General features: G+C 40.7%; 1 protein-coding gene across 3 annotated transcripts; it reads right to left on the bottom strand.

The window, feature by feature from the left end:
• Positions 1-3,694: 3,694 nt before the first annotated feature.
• QNG1 (Q-nucleotide N-glycosylase 1) lies at positions 3,695-17,486 on the bottom strand. Of its 3 annotated transcripts, none has more exons than XM_082656771.1 (4): positions 17,026-17,486; positions 15,682-15,941; positions 9,747-9,942; positions 3,695-4,885 (listed from the first exon to the last, which is right to left on the bottom strand). In XM_082656771.1, exons 2-4 carry the CDS (start codon positions 15,853-15,855, stop codon positions 4,653-4,655), a joined length of 603 nt encoding a protein of 200 aa, XP_082512897.1. In that variant the 5' UTR covers positions 15,856-15,941; positions 17,026-17,486; the 3' UTR covers positions 3,695-4,652. The 3 variants fall into 3 exon arrangements, with proteins under 3 accessions (XP_082512897.1, XP_082512896.1, XP_082512895.1); XM_082656770.1 differs by having other exon boundaries at positions 17,004-17,104; XM_082656769.1 differs by having other exon boundaries at positions 16,463-17,053.
• Positions 17,487-17,969: the final 483 nt, after the last annotated feature.

The following is a 17,969-nucleotide window of genomic DNA, read 5'->3' on the forward strand; positions in this document are numbered from 1 at the left end:
AGAAAGCCCACGGACAGCAACGAAGACCCAACGCAGCCAAAAATAAAATTAATTAATTTTAAAAATTATAAAAAAAGAAATCCCTCCAGGGACTTCTCTGGTGGTCCAGTGGTTGGGAATCTGCCTTTCAATGGAGGGGACGCAGGTTAGATCCCTGGTCAGGGAACTAGGATCACACATGCCGCAAGGCAACTAGGCGGCAGCTACTGAGCCCTCACTCAGGAGCCCGCGTGCTACAACTAGTGAGCCCGCATGCCACAACTACTTAGTCCACATGCCACAACTACAGAGCCCATGTGCTGCGACTACTGAGCCTGCACACTCTGGAGCCTGCGTGCCACAACGAAAGATCCCACGTGCCACAATGAAGATCACGCATGCTGCAACTAAGACCTGACGTGGCCAAATGACTAACTAAATAAATATCTTAAAAAAGAATGAAAAGAAATCCCTTCAATCTTTTAACCTTTTGTTTTCTGAAATCCCCCACCCTTTTATGTTCTGGGAAACGGTTTACCCAAAAGAACGACCCTTCTCCATGTGACTTAGATAAGACTGTCTGTCGACTCTTTCTCATGTCTCCCTGCTTGACTTGTGACTGTGACAAGACCAAACACGAATCTTTCCCCTTTCACCCAAACCTGCTGAGGAGGCCAGCCACAGACTCCCCAATTCCTCATTCTTTGTCTCGTGAATGATTAGCTGAGATCAGAACTATCTGTCTGCCTCAAACTAGCTAGACACAAAGATAAAAATTTCCTCTTCAGGGAACTGAGATGCCTTCTGATTGCAAAACAAACCCACCTGTGAATTCCCCCACCTGTAACCTGTCTACTCCTCCCTATAAAAGACTAGGGCAACACCACCCTGCCAAGAAACCCTGATCTTCGCATCTGGGGTGCTCTTCATATTGCAATTAACTGAATAAGGTCAATTTCCTTACTTGTTCAGGTATTCTCTTTGGCAATAACATCCACCAAAGGGCTGAGAATAAAAAAACAAAGTAAAAAAAGAAGAAAAAAGGAAAAAACTGATCTAAGCACACTGAGGGAGAGATGAGTCATAGAGCTACAAGGAAAAGGAAGGTGTAGTTGCCTCAAGTCACGTACTGTGGCTCATTAAACCTGCACCTCCGCAACTGGATTATTAAACCATTATCCATTCAGCTTCAGGGAAGAGGAACAGTGAAGGAATTCATTAATTGATTTCTGGACTGAATTGAATGAAATCTATTAATTTCTTTAGTGCTAATCAGGGAGAAGTTAAAGGTTGAGAAAGGAACAAAAGCAGCCCCTGACAAAAGCTGCCCTGGCACTCACAGCTATGCCATGGTATTCTCCTGTTGAACATAATCTCAGACGAGGTTACTCAGAGACCTTGATAAAGTGAGACAAAATAAGTCCACTTGATAATTTTGCCTAGGCTACTGTGCCACACACACAGAACCAAACATCCTACTATCTTGGCTGAAATGAGTGACTGATGCTTCTTTACCAATTTCTGTTTTTCCTTGCTTCAGCCTGCCCTCCTTATGGATAAGATTTGAGATAGCCAAAGGTAGAATTGCCTTTGGCTGATGGCATCCAATTTAGAGAGAACCTTGCTTCCTTAGACCCTGTCCCAAGGCATCCTCTTACTGAGACATCCCATGCTGCAACAAGTAATTAACCCAACCTGTTTACTTTGGCTGGAGGACATCAACATGGTACCATGGCTAAACCATCAGAAAATCCTAAAGAAATCAATGAAATATGTTTTTAAAAAATGTTTTTTGAGCTTGTTACAAAGCAAAAGCTATTAAAGGAAACAGTCACCAAGGAATCAGAACTAATGTTTGATCTCTGCTAGGGAACTGGTTTAATGACAGTAAACAAAGGACTCCCCTGAATGGAGGGCTGTGATGGGGAGGGCGGGGGAGGGCTCCAGGAACTGTGCACATTTACATTAATTGTCTTTGAGATTAGCATGCAGAATAAATCAACATAACCAGAAACCTTTCTAGATCCTATTTCTACATTCTCATCTTCTGGAACTTCAGGAGCTGTGGCTCCAAGTTCATTATGCTCCTCAGTCTATCCTGAAATCCATCAAGAGAGAAGTTCTCTCTGTGCAAGGCTCACACAACCAAGAATATTAGAATTAGAATATTACTATTTTGCAATCCCTAATGAAACAATAGATCTGGAAAGTGAGCATCATTGGCTGTTAAAACCATTAGGTGAATTGTTATTTAAATTCTTAGTCTGTATCAGGTATGAAAACTATAAAATCCATGCATGGTGACGAAAACTTGCTGTTTCTTAATATTCATCCACACTCCTTAGTTTAGCTGGTACCCAATGCCTGGAATAGAGAATAGTTCCCTGGCCTCCCTGGCAGTAAGTTGTGGTCATGTGACTAAGTTCTAGTCAGTGAAATGAAAGCAAAACTGCACGTGGGAACTGCTAGAGGCTTCCTGTCAACGCTTGCACTCTTCAACTTCATAGCTTCTTCAACCCTGCTGCCTAGATTAGAACGCAGACACCTTGGATGGCGAGTCCAGGCTGTGCTCAGTGTAAACAAGAGAAAAGACAGCTGTGTCTTGGACATCAAGGAGCACCATACAGCCCTAAACTGCCTTCCCTGTCTTTTACATGATGGAGAAGTAAATGGGGAAAGCAGGAAGCCCAGAGCTGGCTGAGCCTGGAGGGGGAAGGAGAGGGGAGGAGAGGGAGAGGTGGGGAGGAGGGAGAAGAGGGAAAAGACAGGAAGCAGGGGAAAGGGTACAGCGGTGGGCAGGACAGGGAGAGGAGCAAGAAGGGCGACAGGAGAAGGAGCTGGGCCAGCCCTGAGGTCTAAGCAACTGTTCTGCTTACGCTTCCTGGAGCCTTGTAAGAGCGGGTTAAATTGGAAACTATTAACTATGATACTTTCTACAGAAAACTAATTCAAAATTATGGCAATAATAAGGTGCTGAGCTCATTATCTCAGGAATGAAGGCCATAGCTAGGTTGGACTCAGGCAGGGCAGGTCCAGGAGGGCTCTGGCTCCACACAATCGTTACTACAGCTTCAGGTATCACATTTTAGGCAGAACATTGCTCAGAGGAAGAAGAGGGATCTTCTCCCATGGCCCCTTCTTAAAAGTGAAGAAACCTTTTCCCATAAGCCTCCCTGCAGACTTGCCCTCCAGTGTCACTGGCCAGAACTAGATTATATATCTATTATTAGAACAATCACAGGCAGAGAATAGGATTATCATGAATAATACACCATTCATATTAACTCGGGTCTATCTCCAGAACTGGGGACAAGATCACTTTCCCCTTAGTCACACAGGGGAGAGACAGATACAGGACCACTACTTCTGGCGGGGCAAGTTGTGCAGTACAGGACTCCAGGGGGCCCCACTCACATTCCCACTCATTGTCATTTGTAAAGCTATTATGACAAGTTTCCAGCAGATGGCAGTGAAGTGCTTGGAGAAAGGCCGGCTTTTTCTGATTCACACCAAGTCACAGTGAGGTGATAAGGTAGGTAACAAAAATCAAGATCACGTTAGAAGGGAGGTAGGGATGAAGGTGGGAGACGAGTGCTTGCTTGGTAGGTAATGAGAGTCCTGCAACATAAAGTAAATAGTCAAATTCATTGTAAACCTTTTAAAAATATGTGTGGTAAATTCTATTTTAATGAAATAATTCATTCCAGATTTAAGAGAAGTTTAAAAAATCTTTATTCAATAAATTCTAATATAGTTACTCCGAAGGAAAAAAAGAAAACTGGACAGATATCCTAATTGAAAATCATTATGTTTATCAATAAGAAGTTTTTAAAAATCTGTCAAGATTGATTTCTACAAGAGCAGCAGCATTCATACAGCAAAGACCCTACTTTCCCTCTCTCTTATATCAAATGATTAAGGTATATAGAAAATTATGACACCTTGAAAAAAGATACCAATAGAATGGATGAAATATTATTACCAAAGATCAATAACATTATAAGGCATGATTAATTTTAAGAAAACTGGGTAGGGAGGGTGGGAGGGAGGGAGACACAAGAGGGAAGAGATATGGGAACATATGTATATGTATAACTGATTCACTTTGTTATAAAGCAGAAACTAACACACCACTGTAAAGCAATTATACTCCAATAAAGATGTAAAAAAAAAAAGAAATCTGAGATTTAAAGAAAGCATTAAATTTCCTTTACTATTTCTGTCATGTATCCACAGAAAAGGAAAATATAGTTAGAACTAAACAAGCAAACAAAGGGAAAAGTTGGCAATACAGAGTGATATGTCAGGAAAAATATTTTAAGAGAGCCTGGGTAATCAATTTTCTTGTTGCTGTAACCTCTACCACCTTCTCTAATAACAAAGCAAAATTATACAAATAATTATGCGATATAAAAATGCAAGTTTTTAGGGCTTCCCTGGCGGCACAGTAGTTGAGAGTCCGCCTGCCGATGCAGGGGACACGGGTTCGTGCCCCGGTCTGGGAAGATCTCACATGCCGCGGAGCGGCTGGGCCCGTGAGCCATGGCCGCTGAGCCTGCGCGTCCGGAGCCTGTGCCCCGCAACGGGAGAGGTCACAGCAGTGAGAGGCCCACATACCACAAAGAAAAAAAAAAAAAAATGCAAGTTTTTTTAGGATCAGTTTACACTGTGGGTCAATAATATATGCAACGTGTGCGATGAAATGGAATTCCTTTCATATCTTCCCTGTGATCACGGGCATAGTCCCATAAGAAATAATCCAGAAGAATGGAATTGATCTCTCCACTAGTTTTTTCATCCTTTTTTTCAGTAAGCTCCAGAAGACAATCCCGGATCAGCTCAACACACCAAAGTGAACACCCTCTGATTTCCACCTCTTGCCTATTCCCATACGAAAGCACTTCTCCTGAAAGGGAAAAAAGACAGAGCAAGAAGCACTAATAGTCAATGAAATGAAATCTACTCAAAACTTTACTATAGGACAAAACACAGTATTTAAATAGTACTGATTTTAAAATTGTAAATCTCAGATTTATTTTTGGTAATTTAAACCATTTCTAAACTCAGGCATTAATTCAAAATTGCAAGTTAAGTTCCACAAGGACAAGGATCATGTCTGGCTTAGTTGTCTCAATATTCCTAGGACCTAACCTAGCACCTTGCATATACTAGCTCCCCAGTAAATAAAAAGTATGGGGTAACCATACTTTTTTTTTTTTTTTGGCTATGCTGGGTCTTTGCTGCTGTGTGCAGGCTTTCTCCAGCGGCGAGCAGGGGCTACTTTTTGTTGCGGTGCGTGGGCGTCTCGTTGCGGTGGCTTCTCTTTGTTGCGGAGCACAGGCTCTAGACACGCGGGCTGCAGTAGTTGTGGCACGCAGGCTCAGTAGTTGTAGCTCGTGGGCTCTAGAGTGCAGGCTCAGTAGTTGTGGCACACAGGCTTAGTTGCTCCGCAGCATGTGGGATCTTCCCGGACCAGGGCTTGAACTCATGTCCCCTGCATTGGCAGGTGGATTCTTAACCACTGCACCACCAGGGAAGTCCCTAACCATACATTTTAAAATATGACAGCAAGATTATTAAATTACTTTTAGAGAAGATTTAAATTTTGGGTTTAATGTCAGGAAAAATAAAAACATTATTGCAAAATCTGGAGGACTCCTAGGGGGCCAAATAAACAGTACCTCCCTTCCCCACTTAACACTGTCTTGGGGACATGCCAGGTACATCAAGGAAAACTTAGGAAATCAAAGTTCTTAGCTTGAGCAAGGAAAACCATCATCATTCTTCGGATTTAGGATCCTTGAGAGCTTGTTTGGAGGTTCTAGCAGGGGAGCGCAGCTACTCGTATACCCTTGACCAAAGAACGGTCCTCCTCTATCAGGGAAGGTCGTCCTCTTCCACCGAGCGCGCAGCTTCAGGAGGGACGCACATGGAGCGGTGAGGGAGGAAGGGGACACCTGCCTAGCCAGCCAGATCAGCCGAATCAACCCTGGCCATCAATGGGGTGACAGATGTCGTAGCCAGACTGCCCTCACATCCTGGATTCAGGATCCTTTAGTCAGCTCTGCCTGAATATGGAGCCGCGAGCTCCTATAGGACCTGCAGTATATTCAGCGCCCATCTCCAGGGTATATCTGATCCTGCAGGGTGGGCGCTGGCAGTGCTTTGCCAGGGAGACTAGAGTTGGGCTCATCAACTCAACTGCCTATAAAGATAAACCAGATAGAGTAAGTGGATGCAGCTGCCAGATGCAAACTGTGGTGAGCTAGAGAGCATGTGCTGCCCCGTGTAAAGGTAAACCCAATGTACCTATATTTCTCTACTCGTACAAGAGAAGCCAGAAAGTTGATTTTCATGTGAAATCTCCTATTTGTCAAGTGCTGATAACTAATTAAAAATCACTTAAAACACTGTTCAAGCCAAACAAAACACATCTGCAAGCTAAATTTGGCCTCTGGCCACCAATCTGTACCCTTGCACAGAGCTTCACAGTACCTGAGAGGCCCTGTGATCCACTGAGACCTAGGGAAAATACCCTAGCCCCATTGAGTTCCACTCTGTCACCTAGGATCTTAAATAGTGTCCCCTCCATCCATCTCTCCCTGATCCCTGGGGCAGGTGGAAGAACAGACACTGGCTGTGTCCCTCCATTTCCTTACTTTGCCCCAGGTGCCAGCATACAAATCCATTCTTCAGTTCTCTTGCTAATCAACTCCTTCAAACTTGACTATCAACTTGCCAGATTTGCCAAATCAACCATGACAGTGAATTTGGAGGTAGATACCACACCCAAGTGGAGCCATTAGATAAGACCACTGCCCCAGCTAACAGCTTGACTGCAACCTTGAGCCAGATGCACTCAGTTAAGCAGCACCCAAATTCCTGATCCATAGAAACTGTGAGATAATGTTTGTTACTTTAAGTCATTAAATATGAGCAAAATTTGTTACACAGTAACAAATAACTGTAGAGTTGAACTGTGTTTCCCCCCAACCCTCCCCGCCCCCAAAATACATTCGAGTCCTAACTCCTGGTACCTGTGGATGTGGCCTTACTCGTAAAGAGCCTCTACAGATGTAATCAAGTTAAGATGAGGTCATAACTGTGTTAGGATGGGCCTTCAATGCCATGACTGCTGTCCTCATAAAAAAAAGAGAGGATACGAAGAGACAGAGGAGACACACAGTGAAGAAAGCCATGGTTGGAGTGATGCAGCTACAAAGCTAAGGAATGCCAAGGACTGCTGGCAGCCACCAGAAGCTAGGAAGAGGCAAAGAAAGATTCTTCCCAACACCCTTCAGAGGGATCAAGCATGGCCCTGCAAACACCTTGATTTCAGACTTCTAGCCTCCAGAGACATGAGAGAATATATTTCTGTTGTTTTAAGCCATCAAGTTTGTCATAATTTGTTATGTCAGCCATAAGGAAACAAAGTAACTAATACAGCAACTTATAGTATGGAACAGGACATGGACTTTGAAACAGAAAAAGAATGAAACCATTTGAGAGGACTGACATAGATTAGAGTCAGGGAAGGTAATTTGGCCAACATATTAGGCCTAAAAGTCAGCCTTAGAATCACAATGAAGAATCTAATTTAAGCCAAACTGCATTGTCAGTCTTTATAGCTAGCTAAAAAATATGCCTTTGGCAAAGAGATGGGCTAAAGATAAAATGAACAGAAATCTAGGTAGGTAAATGAACAGAAATCTAAGTAGGTCTTCCAAGGGCTGCCCTACCCAGAAGAGAAGAGAAGAATTATACGTGTAGCATATCCTCAAGTTTGGAAAAAGTATCACTGGATATCAGTTAAGGAAGTTTCTACCTCATCTAATCAAGCCACCTGGTTCTAGATTTCACTTAAGATAATCTTTAGGGGCTTCCCTGGTGGTCCAGTGGTTAAGACTACATGCTCCCAATTCAGGGGGCCCGGGTTCAATCCCTGGTCAGGGAACTAGATTCCGCACGCTGCAACTAAGAGCTCGCATGCTGCAACTAAAAGAGCCCACATGCCGCAACTAAGACCCGGCGCAGCCAAATAAATAAATATTAAAAAAAAATTTTTTTTATCAGTGTCCTAGATTTACGTGTGCTCCTTTATATTTATAGGTTCTATCAATGTTTCTCCTCTAGTTTGCTAGTAAAGTACTTTTTTGGGAAAAAAAATTCCAACTTTGCTTAAATAAACTAAGAGGCAAGGGAATTTGCTCCCCCTATGACAAACTAGCGAAGGATAGTTTGAAGCTGGATGTAATAAGAGGCAGTAACAGCTGCAGCTGGACATCTGGAAAAGAGCCTCTGGAGGTGAAATGGATGGTAGAAGAAAATTCAGACAACTCTGTACAACTATGCTGGGTGATCCCTTCTCACCAGAGTTTTTCTCACAGTAGCAGAGACAACTGGGTGCTCTAAAAACTCAGGAGAAGGAGACGGACAAAGCATGGAGAGTTAGGAAAAGCTATGTGGAAGAGGTAACATTTGAACTAAGCCTTTGTGGATGTGTAGGATTTGAATTGAAAAAAAGAAAATCTGGGTGAGGGAAACCAAGCAAGAGTGTGTTTAGAGATAGGAATGAACATTCTATATGTTGGCCAAAAAAAAGATCAGCTGAATACGGCTGTATGTAGAAGACCTGACTGCTAAATGTTGTCCCTTTTAAAGGTATCCAACAATTAATGACCCCAGACATGAGCACTGTGACATAAAATAGCTTGTTATTTTTCAAATGAGGAAATGGGCAAAACAGATTGCCCAAGGCTGCATAAAAACCTGGTAGAAGCAATCATAGGAATAATGGTACTTTTATATCCTGTGCTATTCTTATTTTGGGTGATTGAAATCTATTTCACAAGAGAAAATTATTCAATCATAAAAACTACTTCTTTTAAAAATAAAGAAAAAAGTGGCTGAAAAAACTGTACCTAAAAGTGAAATTAACATGAAAATTGTACAGTATAATTATTTTCCTTATACAAAGAAATGTTTAAAAAACAAAAAGCTACTTTTCATACAAACACAATTATCTATACTCACATATTATAATAAGGCTCCCACTCTTGAGAATCAATAATCAAACCCAATAATGGCAAATAAATAAGCCTAGGAAAGTGAGCGACTTGTGCAACATAAGTCGGTGACAGACCTTGGAGCCTCCTAATGCAAAATCCAGTACATATTACCTATCTCTCTGCCCACCTTTTTTTTTTTTTTTTTTTCCTGTACGCAGGCCACTCACTGCTGTGGCCTCTCCCGTTGTGGAGCACAGGCTCTGGACACACAGGCTCAGCGGCCATGGCTCACGGGCCCAGCCGCTCCGCGGCATGTGGGATCTTCCCAGACCGGGGCACGAACCCGTGTCCCCTGCATCAGCAGGCGGACTCTCAACCACTGCGCCACCAGGGAAGCCCTCAGCCCACCTTTTATTTCACAGTGTAGTGTGCTCTTCAGCTTAGCACGCTTTAAATACAAACCTGAACTGTCTTAGTGTTGCACACCTTCACGTGACATAAATTTAGGTTTCATTTTATTATAAGACTCTGAAATGATGATGTCCAAATAGTGTGATTTCCAACAATATCAATATTCCACACTGTAAACAACAAAAAGCAATTTCCTTTGTAATTTAATTGCCCCTGCATTCTTCTTTACATGTGCTTTTAACAGTAATAGTGTTTTGTTTTGTTTTTTAAGGAAAGAAGACCTTTTGTGAAAGAAACTAGACAAAGACCCAACATATAACAAAGAATGGCTTAATTAAGCTGGCAAACCTTTGAGAAGTTTCTCCAGTAGTTCGTCAGAGTATTTCAGGGCTCCCAGGTAAACAAGAACCTGAGGTAATCTATAGTCAGCAAACATGGTGATTCTGGAGATGTCCTTAAAGCAGCCATCTCCTTTTCCCTCTAATACACTCCACGTATCTGCCACAAGGATTTGGGCCCGTTTGTAAAAAGAAATTCTTTTCCCCTGATGAATGAGGAGAATATAAATGTTACCTGGGTATGTGAAAGCTTTATGTATGCTGTTAAAAAAAAGGCACACATAGAAAACATTTTTCAAGGGTGGAATAATCTTACTCTTTGGTAAGAATTTATAGGCCTTTTACAGAAGAAAAGAAGGGGTCTAATAAATACTAAGTTATCTCTATCACTCCAAATTTACTTCCTATATTTTTCAAAGCACATAAAATACAATTTATGGAATCATGGCACTATTTAGTGTTCTTTTTCAATGGCATTACTTCATATACATATTTCCGTGTCACTATAATCCACCTGCTTGCTATTGTTAAGGGCTAGATAGCATTTCTTTAGAAAGTTTCTTAAGTTAAAAAATATATGTTTTTCTGATTGCAACATAAATCACATTAATTGTATAAAATATGGAAGAGTATAAAGAAGAAAATACTCATTCCTAAATTCACCTCTGAAGAGAATTACAACATCCATTTTTTAATGTTTCCTTTCAGATAAAATGATTAACTTATTTCAGAGATAAAGACAAAACTGATCAGCAGCTATAATTTATCAAGTCTACCCTTTTTGGAAATGGTCCAAGTTAATATGTAAGTCCATATAACAAAATTAGTTACCAATTATATTTATACATGGAAGAAACAAATTTAACCAGGCATTATAAGATAATGGGTCATAATTTAACTCAAAAATTCTCTATAGGGACTTCCCTGGTGGTCCAGTGGTTAACACTCCATGCTCCCAATGCAGGGGGCCTGGGTTCAATCCCTGGTCAGGGAACTAGATCTCACATGCCGCAACTAAAGGTCCCATGTGCCGCAACTAAGACCCCGGTGCAGCCAAATAAATAAATAAATTTTTTAAAACTCTCTATAAAACTACAAATGCTCATTAGCTTTCACTATGGAAAAACAGATAATTACAGTCTACTCCTAGTCCTAACACCAATGCTAATAACCTCAAATCATCTTTTTTAACTGCTAGTCTGCTAAATGTGAATAATCAGTATCACTGGCTCCCAAAATATATTCTGACCACCTTGGAGAATGTTTAAATAAGTAAATGACATAAAGAAGTAAATAAAAAATGAAATTAAATTCTTCAAGGAAAGACTCCATATAAAAATTCTTTGAGATGATAATATAGATTCTTTTATTTACTAAAAAAACCTCCAATGCTACACTGTCCTAATGAGAAATAACCTAATATTCCTTAACCTTAAGGTATACCTCTTACAATCAATCCAGACTTACTTTTACTAAATAAACTAAATTTCATTTCTTTTTTTTTTTTAAACTAAATTTTCTAAGGCCACCACTAAAAAAGCAGGTATCTTGTTTTCTAGGGCAAACACATACACTCATTTTTTGACATCGTGTAAAGACTGTAAATTACACTGAGTGCTGGGGGAACAAATCACCACTAAGAAATATCCCTATAGCATTTGCTAATAATCTATATTCTCAAACCTATCAAAATATGACAACCTGGCAGCTGTTCCTCTATATACACTGGACTTATATATGGTAACTAGGTTTCTAATTCAAGTCTACTTTATTAAACAGCAAGGCATAAAACTTAATTGGCAAAATAAAACTGTTTCAAACAAAATTATTACATCATAATATTTACTATGATAGAAGCTATTGTCTCCTATTTTTAACAAGATTCATAGAGCAAACTGGAAAAATCTAGGAACCAGACTTATATAACAAAATCAGTGCTGGCATCTAACAAAATACAAATTGTCACATCATGAGCACTGTTTCCATGGTAGCCAACTAGTATCACAAGGATTAGATTATAATACCCTAAAATGAAAACAAAAACAAATTCAAGCAAGGAATCTAAAAATAAACTCAAATCACCTCTAAAACATTTTCTTAACAAGCTGATATGGTTTTTAGTAATGAAATAATTTTAGTAATAAAATTCTACATCTGTAAAATATTAACTGATATCACTGAAAATATAGTAAATCCCCAAATAACAATTACCCTATATTTCCATAATATTGCTTTGTGAATAAAATATTTTCAAAATAGTACCTTTATAAAGTAATTACCAGTGTAAAACTCTATAACCATGAGTTGATTTTCTGCAACAAACTTATTATGAACAAATTAGAAAGGTCAAAAATTACAAATGCTTAAGAGTAACATAAAATGTTATCAATTAAAATATCAGAAAAGCTCATGCTTTTCATGTATATTTATCAGTACATCAGCGTAAAGGAAGCCAATCTATTAATTAGGACTTTTATATAGCTACTGAATAGTCTAAATCAGAGTCACTTGAAGAGCTTGAAAAAAATAATTCTTTTACCCATAGATCAGAATCTTTGAGGATGGTGCTTTGGAAATGTATCTGAATTCTGAAGCTTCCTAACTGATTCTGGGGCACAGCCAGGTTGGGAAATCACTGATCTAAAACTGTCTCATTTAGACAAATTTTCTAATTTCATTAATTTGTTCATAATATCTAAAAATGAATGATAATCGCAGTAACTAAATAAACATTAAAAACAATTGTAACTATTTTTATGTAACTTGCTGAAGATTAAAAAATACAGCAACCAAAAAAAAAAAAAAATACAGCAACCAATACCACGACCATATTACGAAGGAGCAGGGAAAAGGGCATTCCAATATGCTGTGGCTGATCATCTTTCTGGAGAAGAGTTACCATTTTTATGTATCACAAGCCTGAAAATCCTGGCCATGCTCTGACTCAGTAATCCCATTACTAGGAATCCATCCTAAGAAAATATTATGGGTGTGAACTGTTGTCAGTATTGCTTATTATTATATAAAACTGAAAACAATAAGATACAAAATTTAATTTAAAAACTAAAACTGTGTATCACAATTATTCTGGTAAAATAGTTCGGGCAAATAATTATGGTAAGGTACATCCATATGGTGGAATACTGTGAAGTCATTAAAAATAGTAGTATGGAAAAAAAAGTGTGCTGTGAAAGAATTTTTATTGACATAGATGCTCATAATATGTTAAATTTTAAGACAGTTTGTATAGCATAACTCTCCCCCACTCATATGTATACACATTCACACACAGAGAAAAAGACCCAATTGTGAACAGTGGTTACCTCTTCGCAGAATAAAGACTGCTCCTCTGTACCTTCCAAATTCTGTATTAATTTGTTTTACTTTTGCAATTAGAAAATTTTTAAATATGGATTAAAAGACATTTGATTTTAGCACTTTCTGAATTCAGAAGCAGCGCCCAAACTTAATTAGAATTCCTTTAGACTTGGAATTAATTGAGCAAAGTGCTTTAACTATTTATATATCTTTTAAATGAATATGCAAAAGTAACTGTAAATTAACTAATCAAAGGGTTAAGTGAACACCCACTACATGCTCAGTGTTATGTTAGGAATCATATGGCTTTCAGAAATATAGTGCTTTTGAGTAACAATAATGATAATCTTATGAAAAAATACATGAAAAAATATAATACTCCTTTAGGAAAGTGTTAAAAGGTTTAGGTTTGATTTTTGTTACGTTTTGGGGATATTTCTGTAAGAATGTATTTTAGAAATAAATACTGATGGGAAATGGTTCAGGTACTAATTTTCATTTAAAATGTATCAGCCTTAAAATTAATCTATATCCTGGTACAGTTTTTAACTGAACTTTTCAGCATACATAACAAATCAAAAGAAAGCACTATGCTGTAAATAAAAGAGAAATTCAACAAATGCTTACTAAATCAACACCATAATCTACCAAAAAAATCACTCCTTTCTTTCACAAAGACAAAAATTCAGGACAACTTGAAAGTAAATAAACTACATGGTGTCCTGAATTCATTCCATCCTGAAGTCATGTTAGATTTAATCTCAGCCCTTCTTGTACAACAACCATGTCAGTTCTGGAATACACAGAGTCTTAGCCACATTAATGGCAGTTTGATTTATTTTATACACTGTTTAGTATATTTATAAATGGTCGGAATGATGGACCAAGGAACTTGATCCAAATTTCCTGAAAAACAAGGTTGAAATGACATACTTTGAAGACAAAGATAAATCTCAAAGTACCCTCTGCATTAGTAAAATGGTTCCTCAGAAGAGAATAAAGTTCAACAGTGGCCTAGGGCCTCTTTTCTAAGAACTGCCTCTGTCCGGCCCATTCAGTCCTCGTCCAGGAGTTTTAGAACCCAGAGGAAGTTTCTCCCTCTCTCCCTGATGGCTGAAGTGATAAAATGCAAAATTCATGGACCTTTTCTACTTCATGGAGAAAGCTGGTCTGCAGTAAAGGAAAAATGGAGTCAAGAGAAACAAAGAAGAGAGACTGAATCCTGATGGCATTGAGTCCCTGATCCCGGATGTTTATCCCCAGTACCTAGCCCCAAATTCTTTTTGCTTAAGTTTTTTCTTGTTTTGTGTCTGTCAGTTGCAATTAAAAGAATCTTAACATACATAATCAGGCATCTCTCACTTTACAGCAGAATTGAAAAGCTAGCTATTTCTTGACTAAATGACCTAAGATACACTAGTTAACCTTTCTTTTTTTCAGACTTTGGTTCTTGGTCTGCAAACAGGACTGTAATGTTCCTTGTCCCTAGGCCCCACAGAGTTGTTCTGTGGATCAAATGAGAGTGTCTGTGCAAACACCCTGTAAATCATAAAGAACGATTTGAACAATATTACTGGTAATTTTAGTTGTAGAATTGTGGTTACAAAAGGGTAGCTTCAAAATTTTAAGTTGACACAAGTATTCATTAACTTAGTCAATAGATTTACATTATATGATCCCCCTGAAGTTGCTTTCAATTCTACGTCACAGTTAAAATAAACAGTGATAACAAATTCTAAAAGAATTATACAAAAGCAAAATCCAGGTGTACACTGGGAGAGTACACAAAATGTTCACCCTTTTTTTTAAATTTTTTTTTCACCCTTTTAAAAGAGCACCTATTTAAACTTTTTTGTACCATAAAGCAAATAATACTGTTAAAGTACCCTGTGTATGAAAAAGAAAACACACAGTATATATACATGAGAACTCTGCAAGAAATATTTTTTATTAGAGAGAATTTAGTATGCATCCTGATTTTCATCCAATGAAGTAAATTTTTTGAAGTACTAAAAGGACCTCACTATCCCTAAGTGACAACATCATGTTGAAGGTCTAGTGTTAATTCAGGTTTGAAACATTTTTAAAGGACAGAATAAAGAGAATACACTGATTAGAAAAATTAAGAAAATATCTTTGAAACACTACTTAATAATTTTGTTATTGTTCCTTTGTTCCACATGGAAAAAAAATTCCAAAATTTAAATTTTTATTCTCAAAAGGAATTCTGGAAGTAAAAGAGTTAACTATGAGAAGATAATTAAAGAACTCTAAAATGGCCAACAGGGGCTTCCCTAGTGGCACAGCGATTAAGAATCCGCCTGCCAATGCAGGGGACACGGGTTTGAGCCCTGGTCCGGGAAGATCCCACATGTCGCGGAGCAACTAAGCCCGTGCGCCACAACTACTGAGCCTGCGCTACAGAGCCCGTGAGCCACAGCTACTGAGCCCGTGTGCCACAACTACTGAAGCCCGCGCGCCTAGAGCCCGTGCTCCGCAACAAGAGAAGCCACTGCAATGAGAAGCCCGCGCACTGCAACGAAGACCCAATGCTGCCAAAAAATAAATAAGTATATTTTAAAAAATAAAAATAAAAAAAAATTAAATGGCCAACAGAAGCAACTCACCTCAAACTGAGTCACATCTCTATAAGAAGGAAAGCTTTCAACTACCAGGTGCAATAACTTCTGAGCACTTTTATCACTTTTTCGGACACAATTAAGAAAAGAGCCTTCAAATTTCTCAAGCAGAATTTTCCCGGTTTCATTGAGAATCCGATGCCTCTCTTCTATCAAAGGCATGGGGACGTCTGTATCAGAACGGAGTATATGCCGAACCTCATCCAGGGTAACTGTGGCATAGTACGAAGCACTAGTTATTGGTATCCCTTGGGGAGAAAAGAAAAGGCATTGGAACAACGTCATACCTTTATATTCATTAGGCCCTTGCTATTGCAACACAATTAAAATGAAACTGCATAATTGTTACAGGAATGCAGTAAAAGTGGATGAGTAATTAAAAATCTGAAGCAGATCCCTCATTCTCTATTTGCTTGTCTGTATTTATTCATCCACTTCTAACAATTGTAATATTACATCAGATGTATTTTGACTGTGTAAAATGTGTTATAATTTCTGCCCTTTGTTCCTCAGATGCCATCAAAGTGGCATTCTTTAGAAAACTGACTTTGACTTATCTGTGACAATGATAAATATTAGAATCATTTCCCACTGAATAAAGATTTCATGCCAGCCTCTTCTCATACTTTTAAGCAGAGGTACCGGCAGTGAAGAACTTCAATTTCGCCTTATCAACACATTATTCCATCTCCCAACCCGCTCTGTGGGACCCTCCCACTAAACTGAAACCTCAAAGCTGCTGGGTCTGACCGGGAGAAGGGGCACCAACCTTCGTCCAGGGCTCTGTTGACCGCGGCGCACAGGGACCAGTACCCCCTGTACGTTTTCCCCCCGTACCCCACCAGACATCTGTGCTCGTCACTCTCCGACCAGAAGGAGAAGTTGAGCGTGTCTGTCACGAACACCCAGTTAACGGCGGCCTCGTCCGCCGCCTTGGGGTTCAGCTCATGAAGGGCCTTCCAGGCCCCAACGCGCAGCTCGGGCCCCGCGGCCTTGGCCAGCAGAAGCTCGGCCACCCTCCGCACGCCTCCGCCGTCAATGAACACATCTCGACTGTTCTCCGCAATGAATTCTGCGGACTCCCTGGGAGTCAGAAGCCCGTCCATCCGCCCCTCCCCTGTGGAAAGGGAACCGACGCTTTCGCCCGCAGGCCGGCCAAACTCTCTTCCCTCTCTAGCTGGGGCAAGGGCCAGGGTCCCCTACGACTCTGCCTCCCTTTCCACCGCGGGATCGCTGCCCTAAAAGGCACCCGCCCTCTCAGAGAGGCTAGCAAAACCGACTGGGCCCGGCCCCGACAGCCGAAGCCGTACCAGACTGGGGAACTGTGCATACCGCTGCGCTGCGCAGCGCGCCAGCCCGAGGCCGCAGGCACTTCCGGGAGGGCGGCCCCGCCCACTCGCGCCGGGGCGCACTCCCGCGACCGGCTTCCGCTTCTGAAGGTCTGGAAACCGCCTCGAAGCGTCCGGCGCGCCCTTGCTGGGAGTTGCCCACTCCGAGACGTGGGGCTTGGCTGTTTTGCCCGTGCTCCCCCCTCCCTCGGGCAGGTGGGCCTGCGTCCGCCGCCGTGGCCCGAGTCGCGATGATTCCGACCGGTGTACTGCGTTGCCCTCACTTGGCTCCCGCCCCTCCCCTCTCCACGGAGGGCGAAGTCTAGGCAAGATATCCGTGGCAACGCCCTGCATCCGGGTTCCTGGAACGCGAGGAGCTTTCTGGCCGCGGGTTTCGGTATGGGGGGCCGAGCCACCCCTAGACTACGACACGGGTTGGCGGTCCCGCCACCCCCACCCACATGTCCCAGGCAGGCCACTTCTTCATTTTGCTGAATCCTGGCCCATTTGGAGGTTTAGGATTAGTTGGAATGTTTGGAGAAATGGATGAGGAAACAAGTGTATTAAATCGTTAAATTAATATTATGTGCCTGGATTTGTGCTTAGATACCGAATCCCATTTAGTCTACGGCCGTGTCAAAAGCAGCAATCGTAATCCCTATTTGTGCAAGAGAAGCTGAGTGATTCAGTGCTTACTTCCTGGTCATGTCAGTGGTCTGGGCTGAGATTCCATCTCCAAGTCAAAGGCACTTTCCACGAACCAAGCTCACCAGTGCCAACCATCCTGGTCAAGTAAGGGACTATGTCAGTGGCTCTAGTCAACTGAAGAGACATTATTATAAAATATAAGTATCACCTTACAGCCCCAAACTTAAAAAAGCAAAACAAAAACGCACACAAACCTTCTAGTAGTATAAGGAGAGAGGTTTAGGAGTCAGTTTAGCGATG

The sequence above is a fragment of the Grampus griseus genome (genome assembly GCF_964374135.1).
Source record: "Grampus griseus genome assembly, chromosome: 6".
NCBI classification, from domain to species: Eukaryota; Metazoa; Chordata; class Mammalia; order Artiodactyla; family Delphinidae; genus Grampus; species Grampus griseus.

What these genes read in the sequence shown, in the direction of transcription:
- QNG1 (XM_082656769.1), bottom strand. Translation starts at nt 16,799, where the DNA reads ATGGACGGGCTTCTGACTCCCAGGGAGTCCGCAGAATTCATTGCGGAG. An exon ending in CAACAGAGCCCTGGACGAAG is followed by an intron (nt 15,942 to 16,462) that starts GTTGGTGCCCCT and finishes TTTCTCCCCAAG; the next exon opens with GGATACCAATAACTAGTGCT. An exon ending in ACTGGAGAAACTTCTCAAAG is followed by an intron (nt 4,886 to 9,746) that starts GTTTGCCAGCTT and finishes TTTCCCTTTCAG; the next exon opens with GAGAAGTGCTTTCGTATGGG.